Genomic DNA, 18,610 nt, shown 5'->3' with positions numbered 1-18,610 from the left:
CGCCACTGTCGACGAGCCCCGCCCTGTTGCCTTTGTATCGCAAGTCCGTAAAGGAAAAGTGACATTATGAGTCCGTTGAGCACAGATCACAGGAGTAAAACCTTTAATAAAATACAATTTTATTCTTTGAGCACTGACAGGAATGGCAAAAAGCAAATATATATTGTGTCACACCAAGAAGTCATGAGTAAAATGCAAGAGCGATATAACGACTTTGTACTGGGTCTATCATCTTTTTAATGAACATTACAGGAATTGATAGCAAAAAATATCACAAATGTGCTCTGGAGCTTTCGAAACCATCACATTTGCAAAAGTTGCCCACTGACTGACTTGTCGCCTCATACTCTGACTTTGGACAACTCCATCTGCTGCGGAAGGTCATGTGCTACATGAAAATCTTACATTAGCAACTCTTGTCTCTGTTTATTAACATTAACATTAACTTTACATTTCGAGTGAATGAAGCTGATTAAATGTTATGTTGTTTGATGCTAAAAGTCTATCTGCAGGCAATGTATAAAAAAACCAGAACGTTCAATATGCGTGATAAAGAATGTCATGCTTGAACTTGAGCTCTCAAAATAGTTTCAACATATTCCCTTTCTTCCTTCCTCTTCTCTATCACGCTCTCTTTTCCTTCAAGGTTGCTCCAGCTGGATCTCCTCTTCGTCCTCCATGGTGTTGCACACATCCTGGTATGGGCCGTGTGCCTTGGACCGTTCGATCTTATCATATGTGGAGCAACAATCGTCCAGATTAAGCCCCTGCATGGTGTATGAGACAGGTAGGATGGAAATTAAAAACACTGTTTCCTGTTTCCAGCAAAATTACTTCCACTGTAGTATTTCTCGAATGGCTCAGTTCACCTGATATATGTTGTCCTCTTCCTTCCTCGCTTTCTTTTTCTCTAGTTCGTGTAGTTTCTTTGACTGTGGAGGGGGGTGGACAGAAGTTGGTAAATGATGGTACAAATTTCAAACGAGGAAAGGAAAAGCAGACAACCAAATGAAAAATCAGTTCAAGAAACGTATCAAAGTTGGAGCGGTCTAAGAATTTTTAATCGTCTCTGGTGTCCTCACATGAGGAATATGGGAAGACAATTATTGAGAAATGTTGGAAATGATCCATTACAGTATGACGGTCAATGCTACAGGTCAAGGGCAGTTGACAGATCAGTCATATTAAAATGCGACCTTCTGACCTTGCAGAGAAGGGTGGTAGACGGCAGTAGCACACACAGCAACAGCAAAACTCCCTCCGCTGTCAGGATCTTGTTTTTGGTGCTCTCACTGAGATTTAGCGTCTTCTCCAGCGGCTCTGAAGGCAAACAGACACGGTGAAACTAACTGAACAACAGTTGTGTCTTAATTCAAATACGAGCACCAGGATTGTTTTTTGTCGCAAGTGAGAGTACACATTTGAAATAGAGAGCTGGAGCATGAAAAAAAAAGAGTATCAAGAATAATTTAAAATTAATTTAATAGTAGGTTATAAAAGAAGAATATAAAAATAATCAGGCAAGACTGATTGTTATGTTATATAATTGTACTATTTAGTGTAAGGACCACAGTCTGACACGTGACACTTAAAACAGATTAATAAACAATCGATAGTACTGAGTCCTGTGAACCAAAGCAGGTTATCTCACACATAATCCCCAGTTGCTGCTGTTTCATATTTCAACATCTGCCATCTGTGTTTAATGAGATTATGGTGCAGTGGAGTGGTAAACTCTGCGATATAAAGGCCCCGATTACAACTTGATCTAATCTTGATGCTATTTAAAGTAGGATAAAGGAAGGATGCTTCCCCGCAAACAGTTCTTAGATAGAATAAGATTAACTAAATATATGGTTTATTAGGTGCTTAGAGCTCACTTGACTCCATCTCTGACACACAGACGTGCACACACTCACTGAAGACCTGCAGGTAGGTGCCATGAGAGAAGAGCCTGATGTCACTGCTGTTCAGCCAGCACTGGTACATCCCAGTGTCATTCAACTGGACTGAGCGAAGGGTCAGGGTGCTGCACCCAGATTTAGTTTTGAATCCCTCAAAAACATGTTCTGAAAAATTCACAGCAAGCGGACCGAAGCTTTCCTTGGCAACTTTAAAACTCTTGACCCAGGTGTGTTTCACTGACTTCCCACTGGTGTTGTAGCAGCACTCCAGGACAGCCCTGTGAGAGAGGGACACTCTCAGATAGGGCACGTCCGCCTGCAGAGTCACCTCACTCTGAGTAATAACTGTGGAGGAAATGTGTTCATTATTGGCGTTTGACTCAACATTTCTTATATAACTTAATTACGACTTCTGTCACAGCAAAACCCATCAAACACAATTTCCATTCAATGACTTCAGAGTTGAATAACACAATGCAATTAAATGAGTTGTAAATGTGCAGCATAGCAAAGCAAAAATGAAAAGACAAAAATAAACGCAACATGAGAGCACAGCCATCTGCTCTGACAGGAGATGTGGTTCACTGGAGCAGAACTCCCCCAAAAAAGTTGATGTAAAAAAAAAAACCTTTAAGTTATGTAGAATATATATATATATATATATATATATATATATATATATATATATATAGGGCAGTGAGTGACATGTTAGATCCAATTTGACTGAACATATAATTGCATATATTCAAATATAAACACTTTCACACAAGCAGGACTATTTTAAATATTTTTGAAGTCTTGAGAAAATGAATTTATGACATACCTGCAAAGCTGCACAGAACCAAGATTGCTGCGATCGCCATTTTCCTTTTCACACTTGTTCAATCTAAGAATAAAAACGTCTGTATTAACCTTGGTGAAAAGTCTACGGACGATGTTCACGTCTTCACTGTTGCTGTGATAAAACACTGGTTTCCTGTTTTTGTCTCGATCAGGTTTTACACATGAATGAATTTGGACCATCCCACATTTACATATATAAATACATAAATATGCAGTATACATTTGTGAGGGATATATCTCTGTCCAAGATAAATATTTGTCTTTTATCTGTCCAAGATATATTTTTTATATATACATTTTTAAAAGGCTATAGAAGTATAAGATATGGTTTAAGAAATCAACATGAGAATCCTACAATTATATCTTAACACTGTCTTTATATGTACCCACATTGTTATATTTAATGATTCTTTACCATGCAACTAACAGCTCATGAATTTATTATGATGATGACAGACTCCTGCTGATATAAAAGCGACAAAACAGGTATTTATTTCCCCAATTTATTTAAAAACATTAAGAATTAAAAAACAAACGTACCACAATTTTTCCTTAAGTATACATCACTAAAGAGCCTCTTACACAATAATATTTAAAAAAAAATCAAAACCCAAATACACAGTATAGTTCTTGCATATTCATTGTTTATAGATGGGCAAACTGGCAGATGCCTGCATGACAAGAAGCAGTCTTTTTCTATACAGGGCACAACCAATCAGAATCCTGGGATGATCCCTCAATGCCAATTGGTCACTTGGTCAGTCCACGGAAGACATGGCACCAGGACATCGGTGACTGTGATTGCTGAGACCCGAGAGCCCTTTATGAAGCCAACAGCTGGAGGGTCAGAACAAGGCACTACTATATATAAATACAATTTTCTATACATCTAGGTATTTGTATATAGAATAGACAGGGGGGACGCGTCTGGAGGAGAGAGAGCGAGAAGTGCCCGTGGAGGTCGTTCAGCCAGAGAAGGGGTTGACTTGCCGAAGTTACAAAAAAAATTTAAAAATACAAACAAACATCCCTGGTATGAGATCATCTCTTTAAATGTGTCCCGCTCATAATTAGCACAGTGTGAATAACAATTTGCCATGGTTTTCAACATTTGCATAACTTTGCTCATGCATAGACAAGATACAGACAAGACGTCTCTCTCTCTCTCTCACCATTACAGCCAAATACATAGTATATAATTACAAAAGCTGCTTTGTAAAACAATGGGGGGGGGGGGGGGGGGGGGAAACAGTAACAAAAACCTCCCCGACCCGTTTAAGTACATCAAACGAAATACACAACGTATGGGAAAAAGTGTGGTAGGAAAAGGTGATCATGCTATCAAAAGAGGTGAGCGTGTTATCAATAGGTGTATGTCGCTAATAAGCATAGGGTGAGTGATTTATCCAATTAATACTTTTCTAATTTCTCCTTCAAGATAACATTTATATACAAACAAAAAGGAGGACACGATGGGAGTTGGCAGTGATGCTCACACCCAAACTTATATGATTTAGCATCTAATGGCACCATCATTTGTATGATTACAGTACTGGAAAGAGTGACATTGGAATGAGACTGTCGTCGTCCTTCCTTCCTTCCTCCACACCCTCAAGGTTTCCTTTGTGTCTTCATCTGGTTTCATCGTCCTGTTGCTCTCTCTCTCCTCTCTCTGCAGCTGGAGCAGGACCAGTGTGTTTAGGTTCATATCCAGGACACGGTTACACACACCGACTGACCGAGGCAGATGCTGAAGAAAACCTTTCCATTAAAAAATTCAATGAAGCATTTGCAAGAATTCAGTTTGAGTTTGGTCATAAAGTTAGAGCAGTCTGACATTATTGTTGTACAATCATCAGAGAAGTGAAAACCGACCAACACATTTGGTCGCCACAAGTTGGAGTTTAAGCAGACTAGGAAGAGCAGCTGCTGAACGCAGGCCACCACTCCTGCTCCCCCATCAAGTGACACGCTAATATACATATGAAACATGTCATTAAGAAAATGACAGCTTGTATGAGGATCTAACGGTGCTGTGTAACGTCTTTGGTCCTGTGCGCATGGCCACAGTCACGCCACTGTACTTAGAAATGATACCATCAGAATTATAATTACAATCAACGGCTGAAAATAAAATATACAAAGATGGAGCTAAACTCTTATACAAATATTGCTAGTAGGGGAAAATTTGATTTGTTTCCCCCCAAATACAATTTATAATCACACCTGAAGACCGTGTTTTGGATCAGGAGCTGCGACCGAATCTTTGGGGAAGATGATCTTATAGAAAGGACACTGGCCCTGAACGACCTATGTGAACAATTCCGTAACACTGGGCCCTCAGTGTGTCTGTGTGTCAACATTTTTCTTCAGTACACTAAATGCAAATCCTACTGTAATCTCACGTTTTCTACACGTCTTCTCATGACCGTCTAAGCCGGCTTCAAATAACAACCTGTAAACTCGCTCTCCATCCCGACGTCTTCACTCTCTGCGACACATTCTCCGTTTGCCTTCCTATGTTTCCTCCCTTCTCTTAGACGTTTTTGCTCCGTCTATTAATTTTTTTGGGGGCCCAGGGCTGTAACAGCTGTTCTCAGGTGAGGTGACGCACTGACCCGACAGGAGAATAAATAAAAGCGGTACATACAAACAAGTCTCCATTATTAACAGCATGATTACATATTGTGTAATTGTTTGCATGTGACCCAATTGCAGTAAGAACCCTCCAATCAAGCACTTCCTTGATAAAAAAAACCTTGTAACACACATACACACACTTTCTACCATGCATTTTCTCAATAGTGAGGGCCACCGACATGAAGCCCAGCTGCAAAAATAACAACAACGTGGCTTCAATTTGTTTTGATCAGAAAAAAAAGTGCATCTTTGTGGTACTTTGGCATAGACTAGAAATAACACTATAAATCAGCAGTAGTATTTCAATACATCTTCGAACGCAACAGCGGCCCTCAAGGCTTTTCTCCTGGTCCTGCCAAACAGCTCCATTACTGTACATCTGCCTTTGGCCTCAATGTAAATTGTTTTTGTAGCGTGCATGTCTTTGGTGTGCGTATGTGTGTTACAGCAGATTGCAATCTCTATATTTGGTTAGGGAGCATCTCTCACAGCAAAAATATTGCGTCTGTTAAGGCCACCCCATCTGCAAATACAACCTCCCACTCAAAAGTAGGATGTCTTTTTCTTTTCTTTCTTTTTTTATCTTTGTATACCTCTCTACCAAGCATGCACACAAACAGACAAACATTTACATGGATACACCTCCCATTGATCCACTGCACAGAGCACGAAGCCCCCCCCCCTCTGTCAGGCAGAAAACTTCCTGCTCAGCTGTAAACAGCTGTCGCACAAACAAATAAGGCAGCGAGGGTCAGGGAGGCATGACTCGTGAATGTTTTCGGAATTTCCAGGGAAGCCTTTGAAAGTCACTCTTACACTCCAAACCAGCACCAGTAAAAATCTGAAGGAAGGAAAAGACGAGGAGAAGATTAGAAGTAATATAATTACACAATGTTAAAAAGAGTGACGATGACGAGGCTTTAATATCCACTGGGATTAGGGAGGCATGTCCGCCCTCACTTCTCTAAATGGGATTTCCATCTTCTTTTATAATGAGCGGCCCTGTTTTATTTATGGAGGTTGTTTGGGCCACATGCTGCCTAACAAAATGTCTGAAGGTACAAGTTAAAAAAAAATAAAACCCTTCCAACTCCTGTGCATGTTTTTAGATAATAAAAAGAAAATAAGAATCATTAAAATCCAAATTTCAGGCCAGAATAAATTCCCCCCAAATTAAAAAAAGAGTTAAAATAACTAAACATAATTTTTAATTAGTTTAATGAATTTCTACTTTTTAGTTGTAATACTGTATATTATATTTGTTTAATCTATAGTGATTCTTTTCTCTTTAATTCTCCTTTTCATGGTCAGATTTTGTCTAAATTTAGTTCGTAGGGGTTAAAAATAAAAAAGAATATTATAATTACATGGATAGATTAATGACCAATTTCATCAGAATTTTTCTTTGCTTAACTGATGCAAAAAAACCCAGTAGTCTCACCTAGTGGCCAGCAGGTGGCGTGATGGTGACTCACTGGAAGTTACCTCCCTCCAGCGAGAACTTGGAAAGTGCCTCCTGCAGCCTGTGGTGCCTCTCTTCTACAGTCTGCAGCACACAAAAATCAATATCAACCTAGGAACGAACACACACACGCACACACACACACAAACACACCAACCTCCTCCTCTTAACATCCTCTCCTCGTTTACCTCGCTGCTTCTGTGACACATGCCATTGCAAGCGCTGGACATAATAGCCATTTTCAGAGAAGTCCAATTTTACAACGCAATTTTCCACCAAGCAATAACAGCAGTGGTAAAATGGTTTTCTACCTCTAGTTTCTCTTTGGTGCCATTCTGGCCCCATTTGTCCACAAGTATAACACAGCTTCCTCTTTACTTGAGTCGTCTTCAGTGAAATCCTCAGACTCCCAACACCGCGTCTCTTTGCAGCCATCTTCCATCTTTTGTCGTGCCTCTCATCTTTATCTGCCCCTGTCGCACTGCCCGCTCTCAGGTTTATATTCTATATATTCTCTGTTCAACTCGTCTCACCTGTAATCTCTTCAGTCGTTCCTCTAGACTGTGGAGCCTCCTGCATACTTCCTCCATCCTCTCCTCGGACAGCACCAGGGGAGCGCTGATGCTCCTCTTGTCCTCGCCCTTCGTCCCCGCACCTTCTTTTTCACAACTGCCGTCGTTCTCTTCTTCTGCTACTCCGTCTGTTGTCTGGCTTTCCTCTGCGCACAGAGAGACTTTATTTAAATGCATCAGCAGTGACGGAGAGTAAAATCACGATTTTTTTTAAACTTCCTTGTCACAGTGTGAGGTCCTAATATTAATATTGATTCAATTTTCTGTGTAGTCATTTTATGATGAGACAGTGTCGAACAAACAGGAGAAAAACCGATTCTGACGTTACAGTAAATAAGTGTAATGGCGAATGTAACGGTGAACTATTCATGATAAATTATCCTTTTAGATTTGAAATAAATGCAGATAGATTAGAAAACACAACGCTCAGTTTTCCATTTAAGAAGCACTGGACTGCAGAAATATTTGGACTCAGTCAACAAAAGCTACCTAAGTAAAACATGACATTTAAAGGAGCAGTTTTGGGAAATATAGTAATTTGCTTTCTTTAAGATGAGAAGGTTGATATCACGTCTGTCTGTTGAATATGAAGCTACAGCTCGCTCGGCTCTGTCTTCCAAGCAGGCACTTGAACTAAAACTTCAACTCAACGGTCAACTCAACATGACAGATATACCTTACAAGTTTTATCTGTGAAAAATTCAAAACTATAAAAAAGTTGCAATTTTACCAAGATTATTTCTTGGTCAACATCTTTTCCACGAACTGTACTCATGACCTCAAAATAATCAGATCATCCACAATAAATCTTTTTTTTTTTGTGTATGGACGAAAAAACAATTTATACCACGTTTTCCTTCGGACAGTATTCAAGCATACAGTACTAGCATGAGAGCAGTAATGATGTCAGTCTCCTTGTCTAACTCTTGGCCAGAAACAAATATAACCTTGTCAAACTGTTCTTTGGAAAGTACAGTAGCCAACCTGTTGATTGGCAGCTATCCATTTCTTGATTGGGGCTCTGTGATTGGTCCTCTCCGTTTTCTTCATCAGGTTGCGAGTCCTCTGATAGACTGATGCTGCCGACCAATAGCCTTTTCAGCGACATGACTAATGGATGAGACAGATGCAGGCATTTCATTAGAGGGACAGATATAAGTTATAAAAAAAAGAAATCGTCTATAAATAAAAGTAAAAGGAAGATACTCATTCACCTTCATCCAAAGCACTGTTAGCAACCTTCTCCTGATCGCTGTTGGAGTGGCCTATCAAGTCGAAGCCTTTGTCAGAAAGGAAATCAATCAGCATGTGTCTGGGGTCTGACAACTTGTCATCTGTCAGGCTGTCCTTATCTTGATCTGCAGACAGACGCAAGGCTTAACTTTGCACACAGCTATCAGAAATGAGTTGGATAAAAATTTGTACTGTTTATTAAGTGTCCGGCTGATAAAGCGCTGCGGCCTCACCACTGCTGCTTTTCAAGCCTCCATTCTCAGTCGGGCTCAAAGGAGCAGTCAGCCTGACCAGGAGAAAATGAGAAAAGAAATGAGATATTCTGAGATGGGTGAACTTTGGCGGTCGACGAATACATCTTGCTCGCTCAACAGATGAGTAAACACACACACACACACACACACACACACACACACACACACACACACACACACACACACACACACACACACACACACACACACACACACACACACACACACACACACACACACACACACACACACACACACACACACACACACACACACACACACACACACACACACGTACGTACGTGGAGGGACTGGAGGGACATCCTCCACTTCCAGGAGGCAGATTCAACCTCATGGGTGCTCCGCTCTTCTTCAGATCGTCCACAGCTGTCTTTATCACATCAGTCCAGCTGAAAACGCACAGACAAGTAAGATAACGATTCATCCCGTGATTTACCCGCGGAAACAAACATGATAAGTCTTTGCGTTTCTCCTTGACACCCACATTTTCCTCTCTCCAACAGACTGAGCCACCAGTTCGTAGATCTGAGCGCCACTGTCCCAGGTAAATATCACGTAGAAGGCCTTTCGATCTGACAGATCAAAAAAAAACAACATAACAAGGCTGACTGACACTGATCTCACAAAGGATACCTGACCCACATAATATTTACTGCGACGTGCCGCTCACCTGTGGCCACCTCACGGAGAAAGACCGAGTCTAGCTTGATGATGGGGCTCAGCATCTGCTTGCCCTCCTGCACGGCGATGTTACTCTTACTCTGGCATTTGAGGACCATCTTGTCGTCCTGCCTCTGGAGCAGCACCAGCAGGTCCCCCAGCAGCACACACTGCACCTCTGACAGACGGTCACAGCACCGAGACGGACGGCAGAGGAGAAGACAGGAAGGAAAAGATGGAAAGAGATTGAGAGAGAGAGAAAGGTACACTGATTCACCATTTTCTTTTCAATTTCCTCATAGATATTTATTATGCTTCTGGCTTTCTTACTGTAGATAGATATTGTTAAGAATTTATTTCTATTAGTTAATATATTTGATGAATTTATTACCATTTCAATATATAATTTAGTTTTTTTTAAATTTGTGATTGATAGGGGTTTTACTTCCTTTTCTCCATCTACTGTAAGTGCAATTGCTTATCTCTGCAGCGAGCTACAGCATCCAATTGCCCATGCAGTAGAGTTGAGGTAGAGTTGAGGTTTAGGTTATGAAATAAAATGGATTTTAAAAAATGAAGTCAAGGCACAGTAAATGGGGTTCCTTTTAAAGCTGTTAATCGATTAATCGATTAGTAATACACAGCTAAATTAATCGGCAACTAATTTGATAATCGATTAATCGTTGTAGTTTTTATGAAAAATAAGTAAAAATTCTCAGATTTATAAAATAAGAATCGACAGATTAATCAATTATGAAAATAATCGTTAGTTGCAGCCCTAGTTTCTTTCAAGGCAATCTTTTACCTACACTCTTGAATAAAAGGGAAGGAGGTGAATTTATTAAATAACGCCATTCTGTTGGCATGTAGGTATTACACACAAGCATGTATTTACCAATTCCTTTCTCTTTTGTGACTCTCCAGGTCAGAGGACCTTCATAAAGCATCTTCTTCTGTGTCAGGTCGACGTTCTAGAGAAGACAAGAGGCGAGAATAATGAGAAACGTGCTTGCAACAGAAATGGCAGCAAAAATCTGCAACGTGCAAGTGAAAGAAACTGACCTTGTATTCAGTATAAAGCTCGTTACTTGGTTTGAGGCCTGACGTGTCCAATCTACGCTGGTAGTCCTTCAGAGTCTGAGAACAGAGACGAAGATGAGGGGGTCAGAGGATGGGTAGCACAGCTCTGGAGAATAAGCTGCTTTAACAGCCAGAGACCTTCAGGACTCAAAATGAATTTACTAGACTCCAATTGGTGCTCAATCACTATCTAACAGTGTGGCGAGTGATGGATTGTGTGTTTCTCACCAATAGGTTCTCCATCACTTTGACCTCCTCATTGACATGGTTGAGGATCTTTCGGCAGCACTCTGCGCTCTGCTGGATCCTCTCCTTTTCCGTCAGGTCGTCTGTGGAAAGACAGAAAACAGACGAGTTGAGGAAAACGCAGCTTTCCCGGCGGAGCCTCCGACAAATGCCATGAATCACAAGTGTGCACAAGAATCTTGGACAAGTTAGTGGTGCAAATATTCTTCAATTTAAATTTGCATAATAGTAATATTCTGCATTTTGACCTAAGCCATTTACTCTTCAGCAGGAAGATCATCGTCTTTTTGGCAAACCCAGATATAAAAGGAATTTTCACGTTCAGTGTTTTGCAGCAAGATTTTACCGTACATACATTATTATACACACAATATTCACACACACACACACACACACCTGTGTTTTTTGCAATATTCTCCAGCAGTAACGGGTACTTGGTCAGTCTCTGCATCTCTATTGGTATGATGTCCTTGAGTTGAAGCCTGCGGCACTGGGGCTTACTCTCTGCCTCCTGGGATTAACACACACACATAGAGTCAGAATGAGAACACAAGTATGGGACCACTCATGTAACTTCATCTACGGTCTTGCATCTGTGTGTTACCTGTATGAAGGAGTTGAAGCGTGGCTCTTTTTTTTGCCTGCTCTTAATCTGGACCAAGGCCCACGACTGGTGACTGCAGAACCGGGCTGTCAGTTTCTGGAACCAATCCCCCTCTGTACCACCAAACTGGAATGCACACACATGCACGCACACACACACACACACACACACAGACACACACACACAATTACTGCTGGATTAAGTTGTCAGAACAGATCATGTTTTCAGACATGAACTCTGGAAAATGTCTGGAAAAGTTGGGTCCGGACATTTTCCAGAGTTTGCCTTTCACGTATGACGAATGCACCAGGAGAAGTTCTTTGGCATCTGGGTACAGCATGCAGGAGGCAGGACATTTCAGGAAATTGTCCGGCATGTCTATAAGCGTTTTTTTATTTCCTTAAACTTATTGATAGAAAAGAGAAATAGGACGATATGAAAGAGAACAATTGTGATGACTCACCCTGTTGAGTACTGTGGTGCTGATGGATTTGACTATGAAGTTGTCATCCAAACGCAGTTTCTTAAGGTTCTCGTAGAAGTTATCTGGATTCACAACCAGAGACAAAGAAATATACAATTTACTTTAAAGCAACTCTTCTATATACAACAATCACCTATACTGGAACACTGTACTCTGTCTGAAATGCCAATGATGCAAATGTTAATCTGTATTATTTAATCTTGACTGCAACCAGTTACAGGCTGTTAAAATAGACTGGTATATGCAGTTATCTTTATCACAGCAGCTTCACACGTCTTTGTGGAGATTTTGAGCGCATAAACGTTTGCTCGTGTGGAGGGTGAGTGCAGACTTCATGTGTCCGACTTTAGGGCACAATAGGCCTCTCTGCGGCAGCACTCACAGTGCATGTCAATGATCTCGTCCAAGTTGGGGAAGATGGCGGCAAGTTCGGTGGAGGTCAGGAGCTCCTCTCTCTCCAAGGGCTTAGAGAAAACCATCTGAAGGACGCTCAGCATTCGCACGTGGGCATGCTCTGTGGCAAACAACTCTGAGAGGGGAGAGAGAGCAGGTGCACTATGAGCAATAATCAGAAAGATCTTCAAAAAAACATCCTCATTTTATCTGCACACGTGTTTGCTTTTCTCATCGTGTGCTACTCCATCCCTCCTCTCCTCACCGTTGATGACCTCCTGTCTCTTGGTCTCCTTCTTGCCGAGGCTGGGCAGAGCTTCGGGGGAGGCCAGGTCCCTCCAGTTGGGCGGGTCATGCTCAAATTCCAGGAGGCGTGGCTCCACCTCCTCCAGCTGCGGGGAGGGGCTGGTTGGGGAGAGGCCCGGCCCTTCAGGAACAAAAACTGGTCCCTCGACACTGAAGAACGAATGGAGAGGAAAAGAATTAGCTCAGATTGGTGACAACAAGTTAAGTATGATCCAGGTGGCCATCAAGTCAATAGCACTGGTTCTATTTCTAAATGTACACCAGAGATGCCTTTAGACAACTTAGCAGGTATCTAGTTGATGAGCTCTCTAGTATTTCTAGTGTGCATCTAGTGTGTGTACCGAATGCATACAATGACAAATAACAAGTAATGATTTAGGCTTAATCAAAGTGAAACTTGTCAAATACAGCTTAACATATGTCAGAGTAAACACTAGGATTAAAATGGGAAAGTAGAAAAACCACCTTACATATAACCAAAAAAAATAAAATAAAGAAAAGATAATCAGAGACAAATGTAATGAAATATCTGAATGAACTCTGTTGGCTTACTCAATATCCTTCACTTTTTTTGATTTAAAGATGTTTCCCTCTGAGTCCTGACATTTACAGTCAAGTAACAGCAAGTAAACCTTGCACTTCATGTTTACCACATGGTCAACACTGACCAAAGTCAATAAACGTTCCCCTGAAGAGTTGAGTGTCCGACCCTGAAAAAAATCGGTCGGCCACATTAATTCATTTCAGACAACTGATGTGTGCCCTTTAATAACAATTTGCACTCATCCGCATTAACTGCCACAAATTTGAATGCACCTCTAAAATGATATGAATATTAGTTCTGAATGAGCAAGGTTAATCTGATTCATCGACAATATTCTCATCTAAACGAATTTCTGGTAATTTCAGGACTGCTGCACTGATTCTGCGATGGCGCTAAGGTTTTGGCATCCTGTCTGCACGTCTCCAGCCAGAGGCTTAAAGAGGGCGGTTCGTCCATCTTACGGATGGAGGTGCTGGGGAGTGAGCGGAGAAGGTGATGTTGTCGTGGTAGAAGGCGGCTGGAGGTCCACATCACTACGGGAGCGGGACTGTTTGGCCCGGGAAGTGCCACGGCGATGAGACGAGTGCCGGTCCACGCGAGCACTCTCGCTACGGGCCACTTTCCTACTGTAGGGAGGGAAGGTGGGAGAGGATTGGGGGGGTGTGGGGGTTGAGAAAGGATGGGGACAGAATAGAGAGAAGGAGGAATTGGGATAGAAAGAGTGGGAGGGAAGAAATGCAATAAAGGACAGATGGATAAGAAATAAAAGATAAGAGGACAAAAAGGGGGAAAAGAGAACAGGAACAAAAGGAGGAAACAAAGTGATGCCACAGAAAGAATAAAAATAACACAAAATAGGGGGAGGAACAGGGAAGAACAGAAGAAAGGAAGGTATCCAAGCCATATGCAGCCAATGAGGGGAGACATTTATGTTAATCATGAGATTAAAGAAGAGGATAAATACATTAGTAAAGGATTTTCCCCCCAAAAAGTTTTTTTTTTTTTTTAAAGGAAACGGAAAAAAGCACATGAACAAAAGATTTAAAAAATGAGTGACAGGCAAATATGCATGGGATCAGACATGCATATATTAGTTAGACAATGAAACGTATATGGAGCATGATATGGAGTATGCTCCATTTGCTGTCGATGTGGTAGCACTGGAATGCCAACACTTTACTGGGAGCAAGTCTACAACGGTGTTGTGTGCACCAAAGGATTTTAGTCAAGGAACTTGAACAGTCGTTTATCTCAATATTTCTCCAACTTCACACAACATGCATAAACACATCCACAACAAATAATCCATCTGGTCTCAACAATCGATTCTAATTCTAATTCCATCACAAGCATGTTAAAATACTTAGCCATGCAGCGTGTGTGTGTGTGTGTGGATGTGGAGTGCGTTGTTATGAGTGTTTGTGTGACATGTGATCAGTATAAGGCCTGAGGCATGTCCATGACTCTGTCAAGGCGCTGACACCCACCTTGTCTTCCGTCTGCAAAAACATGGGACACCACAGCGTTACACACCCACCTTTGCACAACTACTGTAAGCCAGAGAAAGAACCACAACAATGCAAATGCGCACCCCAACTTAATATTCTGAACACATGTTTAGACCATCGTCAGAGTGTGATGCCAAAGCCTCTGACACGACATGTAACCGCACACACTGTGGAGACAAGCAGCACAAAGGACGGGCCCTGGCCAAAACAGACGCAGACACCTTGACAAGCACATGGGACGAACAGCAAACACAAAACTACGAATGTGACAAACTATAAACAGTTTTCACTTTTGACTAAATCAACCAGATAACACAGTGGTTTAGTTGAGCTACACAGAAAATCTGGTAATTTTCAAATTTCTAAAAGCTATTAACGATATGTTATCATTTTCAAATGTAAACCTGCTTACTGGGTTCATCTATAATCACTGCTGCATGACTGTAACAACTAAAATTTAACGGCCTCCAGGAAATCACCAATTTGTACCGGAGTCGCATAAAATAAAACAAGAATTGCACAAACAACGTCTATATGCCACAGAACCTGGAAGATGCACAAAAGGACACACACAAACACACACACACACACACACACACAAAAGAAGACAAATGGGACAGAACGATATTAGGAGGAGAGCAGGCGTGCCATTGTGAGGGAGGGAAAAAAGGAGAAAGGGCATGAGGGAGAGAGGGGAAGGCAAAAGGGCTGGAAGGGAAGACCGGGTCCGCGTTCACCTGGTGAGATTCCTTCTCACAACGGCAGGCTCGGTTAGCTAGCGAGCGACGGGCTGCGTGACAAAAGCTAGCACACAGCAGCGACAGACTGCTGGGGAAGTTTTACCATGCTCCCTCAGCCTGAGCACTTCAGACAAGTTTAGCTCCCCCCCCCAGTTGTTGGCTATACACAGTCATTAGACTGAACACCTCCCATCTACAATCTAATCATAACCTGATTACAATCTCTAATCCTGTATTTGCTCATAAGGTATTATTGAGTCAGCTATAATGTGACCCCCTTAGATGGTTTGTTTGTTTTTTGTTTGTTTTTTCGTCTCCATCCTCCTCCTCACCTGTCTTTCTCCACATTCTCGTCGGTGGGAGTGTCGCTCGGGGGGATGAGCTCCCCAATGGTCACCGCACCCCCGAGCCCGACGGGGGACACATCACCCCCATCTGACAGGGTCGGAGGCTCTAAGAGATTGCTTGAGAGGCCTGGAGGATTGGAACAGGAGGAGAGAGAATACAAGGGGCTTAGTTGGTGCTCTCGTCCAGTAAATTAACAATTATACAGTATATGTCTTCCACAACAATGTATAAATAAAGTCAATCTACTCTCACAAGCGAGAAAAAAATGTATATCATTTCAGAAACAAGTGCCAATTTTCCCTCTCACTGAAAATGCTGACACTACATAAGCAGCGTTTTGCAGACATCATGCACTGAACTCTGGAGAGATCAGAGGGCCTGAAATGTGAAGACGCAAATGTCTGCAGATGTTGCTCCGGACATTCTCTGGGTTTTTTTTTAACTAACTGCTCGTATAATCTCAGGAGAAAATGTCAGAGTGAGGCCCATGTGAGAATGCAGCAGGAGAATCTCACAGCCAGAGTGGGCGTGCTTTGGACTGTAAACAGATACTCTGCTTTCCACAGCTGAGTTATCTGAGCCTCCTGCTGTTCTACCCAGGCTCCGGAGATTATCCTGATTTTGTGAAGCGTCTGACTTGGACAATCTCCCGCTGCGTTCGTCATATGTGAACTGCAAACTGCGGTCGCAATTCAGTTCATGTCTGAAAACAGCTACGGTGGTATACTGTTTGTTGATTTCAAGTTTATTTTTATCATCAACTTCTCCTGCTAGAGCATTTACTAGTCTAGTCATTTTAGACTTCATACTACACAGTCAAGTCAATGAGCCGGCTTGCCATCGCTGTGTGAAGACTCGGGGCTGACGGTGGCAGCACTGATGTTGTTGCCCAAGACGTCAGTGATATCCAGCCCAGGTACGGAGGCAGAGCCTCCGCTGGAAGCCGACTTCCTGCTGGGGAGGGCCAGGATTGCAGCGTCGGTCACGGAGCCTCTGCCCGGAGCTGGGCCCTTGCGCTCCTGATTCACTTTGTCCTTTTCCGCTGAAGAAGGGGGAAGAGCACGATACGTTTAGAAGACCTGAACAAACGTAGATGCAGAAATATAACGAAAGCACTACAGTCGGTGAAAAAAAAGGGGACAGAGACTTTGTGAGACGGACAATTGGACAAGATCAGTGTGTTGCAATCAGAGTCTCTGCATTCAATGAAAAGGGTTAGTTTGTCACAAGAGAACATCCATAACCCTGTGTTTGAAATACATGTGCAACGTGAGTGATTCCAAACTATACAGTGCAACTAATGTGTTTAATGACTACCCTGAAATGTAAAATCAACAAAACAATCCCCCACCCACATCCCTTCCCAGTTTGATCGGGGACATGCAGACATGCTTATGGGTTGATTAGTAAGGAGGTGACCATTCTACAGATAAAAGAGAGGGTGGGAACTCTGGACGACTAGTACCTTCAGTCTCCACTTTAGGTTTGACCTCAGCTGTAACTGGAAAGAAGTGCAGGACATGTTCTCATATCCAGACCGTTCATGGACATCAATGTGTAAAGATATTCCATGTTCTAATTTTTAAATGCCACTATTATAGACAAATATCTAAACAATACGTACATTTTGAGATGATTAAAGTGAAAAATCTTTGAGAAACAATCAGACATGAAAATCTAGACACACAAGCTAATACGTACTGTTGCCTGCAATCCAGCTGGGGATGCCAGGAAACACCCCCCTCGGCTTGGTCTTTGTGGATTCATCCTTCTTATTCTGGAAAACAACACAGGTCGGGTGTCAGACGTAAGGTCAAATTAAAGAGACGTGCTTGGGCTGCAAAAATGCAAATGCTCCTCCACGAAAGATTTAATGAGGACAGTGCAGGGCATTTATTGACCCGTCTGGTTACGGTTTATTTATTCATTTGCTTTCCTTAACTGGAAATGGATGTTTTTACCTTTACCAGTTGTCTCCTGAAGAAGCCTCCTCTGGACTTCTTACTGTCTACTGCCCTGGTTTTGACCCCAAGGTGCTTCATGTAGAAGGCAACCGCTGTGAAGATGGATTGGCTATGGTAGAGTATACAGTAGAGTTAGAGTAATTGGTTTATTAAAAATGTCCAATACAGTTTTTTTTGTGTTAATATCTCTAACGTTCTGTGAAATTAAAGGCAGCAATTGAGTACAAAAATGTGAATGTTTGCATTGTCTCTGGTGTCACAGATACTCAGGCTGAGACTTGGTCAAAATGAATAGTACAAATGAGGGAAGAGTGTGAGGATAAAAAGGAGGATGGACAGATGCAGGGAGGGGGCGGAAGGAGGTGGATCGTTGAAGATGTCCAAAGAGGAAAGAGGTGTTTAAAAATTTGGGAGGAGGAAAAACGATTCATGACATGAAACTATAAAGGAGGAGTTGAGGAGAAACAAGAGGAGATGGGAGTTAAACAGAAAAATAGGACTGGAGGAGGAGCCTCTGGGGATGTACATGCAACAAAAGTGTCTCTTATCACCAGTCACAGCAGTTTTACAGAACTTTAATACCTGAATACACTGACAATTCAACGCAAAGAACTTAAAACGCAGAATTCTTGAGAGAAAAGCCATAACAGGGTTTAATAACTTAAGTGCAAAGCATAAATAAAGAAATAGAAAACTTGAGAATGCATATCACTTTACATGATAACGTCATGGAGACACTGACATTTGTTGAAAATTGTACAAAGCTGATAATTTGTAGCTTTGTCTATAGAGCGAGTCAACTGG

The 18,610-nt window shown here is 41.9% G+C and overlaps 2 protein-coding genes across 8 annotated transcripts in view; both read right to left on the bottom strand.

Moving 5' to 3' along the window:
* Positions 1-102: 102 nt before the first annotated feature.
* Positions 103-2,887, bottom strand: cd79a (CD79a molecule, immunoglobulin-associated alpha). 2 transcript variants are annotated; one of them, XM_035647549.2, is made up of 5 exons: positions 2,728-2,887; positions 1,881-2,249; positions 1,205-1,320; positions 870-932; positions 103-767 (listed from the first exon to the last, which is right to left on the bottom strand). In XM_035647549.2, exons 1-5 carry the CDS (start codon positions 2,765-2,767, stop codon positions 642-644), a joined length of 714 nt encoding a protein of 237 aa, XP_035503442.1. In that variant the 5' UTR covers positions 2,768-2,887; the 3' UTR covers positions 103-641. The 2 variants fall into 2 exon arrangements, with proteins under 2 accessions (XP_035503442.1, XP_035503531.1); XM_035647638.2 differs by having other exon boundaries at positions 1,920-2,249.
* A 349-nt stretch (positions 2,888-3,236) lies between these two features.
* The window catches only part of arhgef1b (Rho guanine nucleotide exchange factor (GEF) 1b), a 40,407-nt gene continuing 25,033 nt past the window's right edge, over positions 3,237-18,610 (bottom strand). For 2 of the 6 annotated variants that reach the window (XM_035647353.2, XM_035647437.2), the window contains 24 exons: positions 17,804-17,915; positions 17,544-17,619; positions 17,308-17,343; positions 16,681-16,884; positions 15,827-15,968; positions 14,734-14,745; positions 13,708-13,872; positions 12,662-12,852; positions 12,386-12,532; positions 11,983-12,065; positions 11,520-11,645; positions 11,312-11,426; positions 10,898-10,998; positions 10,652-10,726; positions 10,485-10,560; positions 9,600-9,767; positions 9,414-9,501; positions 9,211-9,318; positions 8,888-8,940; positions 8,636-8,779; positions 8,406-8,531; positions 7,383-7,582; positions 6,829-6,933; positions 3,237-6,228 (listed from right to left, as the gene is read on the bottom strand). In XM_035647353.2, coding sequence (XP_035503246.2) covers positions 6,859-6,933; positions 7,383-7,582; positions 8,406-8,531; positions 8,636-8,779; positions 8,888-8,940; positions 9,211-9,318; positions 9,414-9,501; positions 9,600-9,767; positions 10,485-10,560; positions 10,652-10,726; positions 10,898-10,998; positions 11,312-11,426; positions 11,520-11,645; positions 11,983-12,065; positions 12,386-12,532; positions 12,662-12,852; positions 13,708-13,872; positions 14,734-14,745; positions 15,827-15,968; positions 16,681-16,884; positions 17,308-17,343; positions 17,544-17,619; positions 17,804-17,915 — 2,623 coding nt within the window. In that variant the 3' untranslated portion in view covers positions 3,237-6,228; positions 6,829-6,858. The remainder of the gene's footprint in view (positions 6,229-6,828; positions 6,934-7,382; positions 7,583-8,405; positions 8,532-8,635; positions 8,780-8,887; positions 8,941-9,210; positions 9,319-9,413; positions 9,502-9,599; positions 9,768-10,484; positions 10,561-10,651; positions 10,727-10,897; positions 10,999-11,311; positions 11,427-11,519; positions 11,646-11,982; positions 12,066-12,385; positions 12,533-12,661; positions 12,853-13,707; positions 13,873-14,733; positions 14,746-15,826; positions 15,969-16,680; positions 16,885-17,307; positions 17,344-17,543; positions 17,620-17,803; positions 17,916-18,610) is intronic. The other 4 variants (XM_035647109.2, XM_035647026.2, XM_035647192.2 and 1 more) reach the window with 4 other exon arrangements.

Source organism: Scophthalmus maximus, chromosome 1 (assembly GCF_022379125.1).
Source record: "Scophthalmus maximus strain ysfricsl-2021 chromosome 1, ASM2237912v1, whole genome shotgun sequence".
Lineage (NCBI taxonomy): Eukaryota > Metazoa > Chordata > Actinopteri > Pleuronectiformes > Scophthalmidae > Scophthalmus > Scophthalmus maximus.
The sequence above is the reverse complement of the archived record's forward strand: the minus strand, read 5'-3'. Positions and strand labels throughout refer to the sequence as shown.

Bases quoted from the DNA above. Each gene is read 5' to 3' on its own strand.
- cd79a (XM_035647549.2), bottom strand. From the start codon at position 2,767: ATGGCGATCGCAGCAATCTTGGTTCTGTGCAGCTTTGCAG. The intron at 933-1,204 runs GTCAGAAGGTCG...CCCCCTCCACAG, and splicing joins CTACCACCCTTCTCTGCAAG to TCAAAGAAACTACACGAACT. The intron at 768-869 runs GTGAACTGAGCC...TACACCATGCAG, and splicing joins AAGAGGACAACATATATCAG to GGGCTTAATCTGGACGATTG.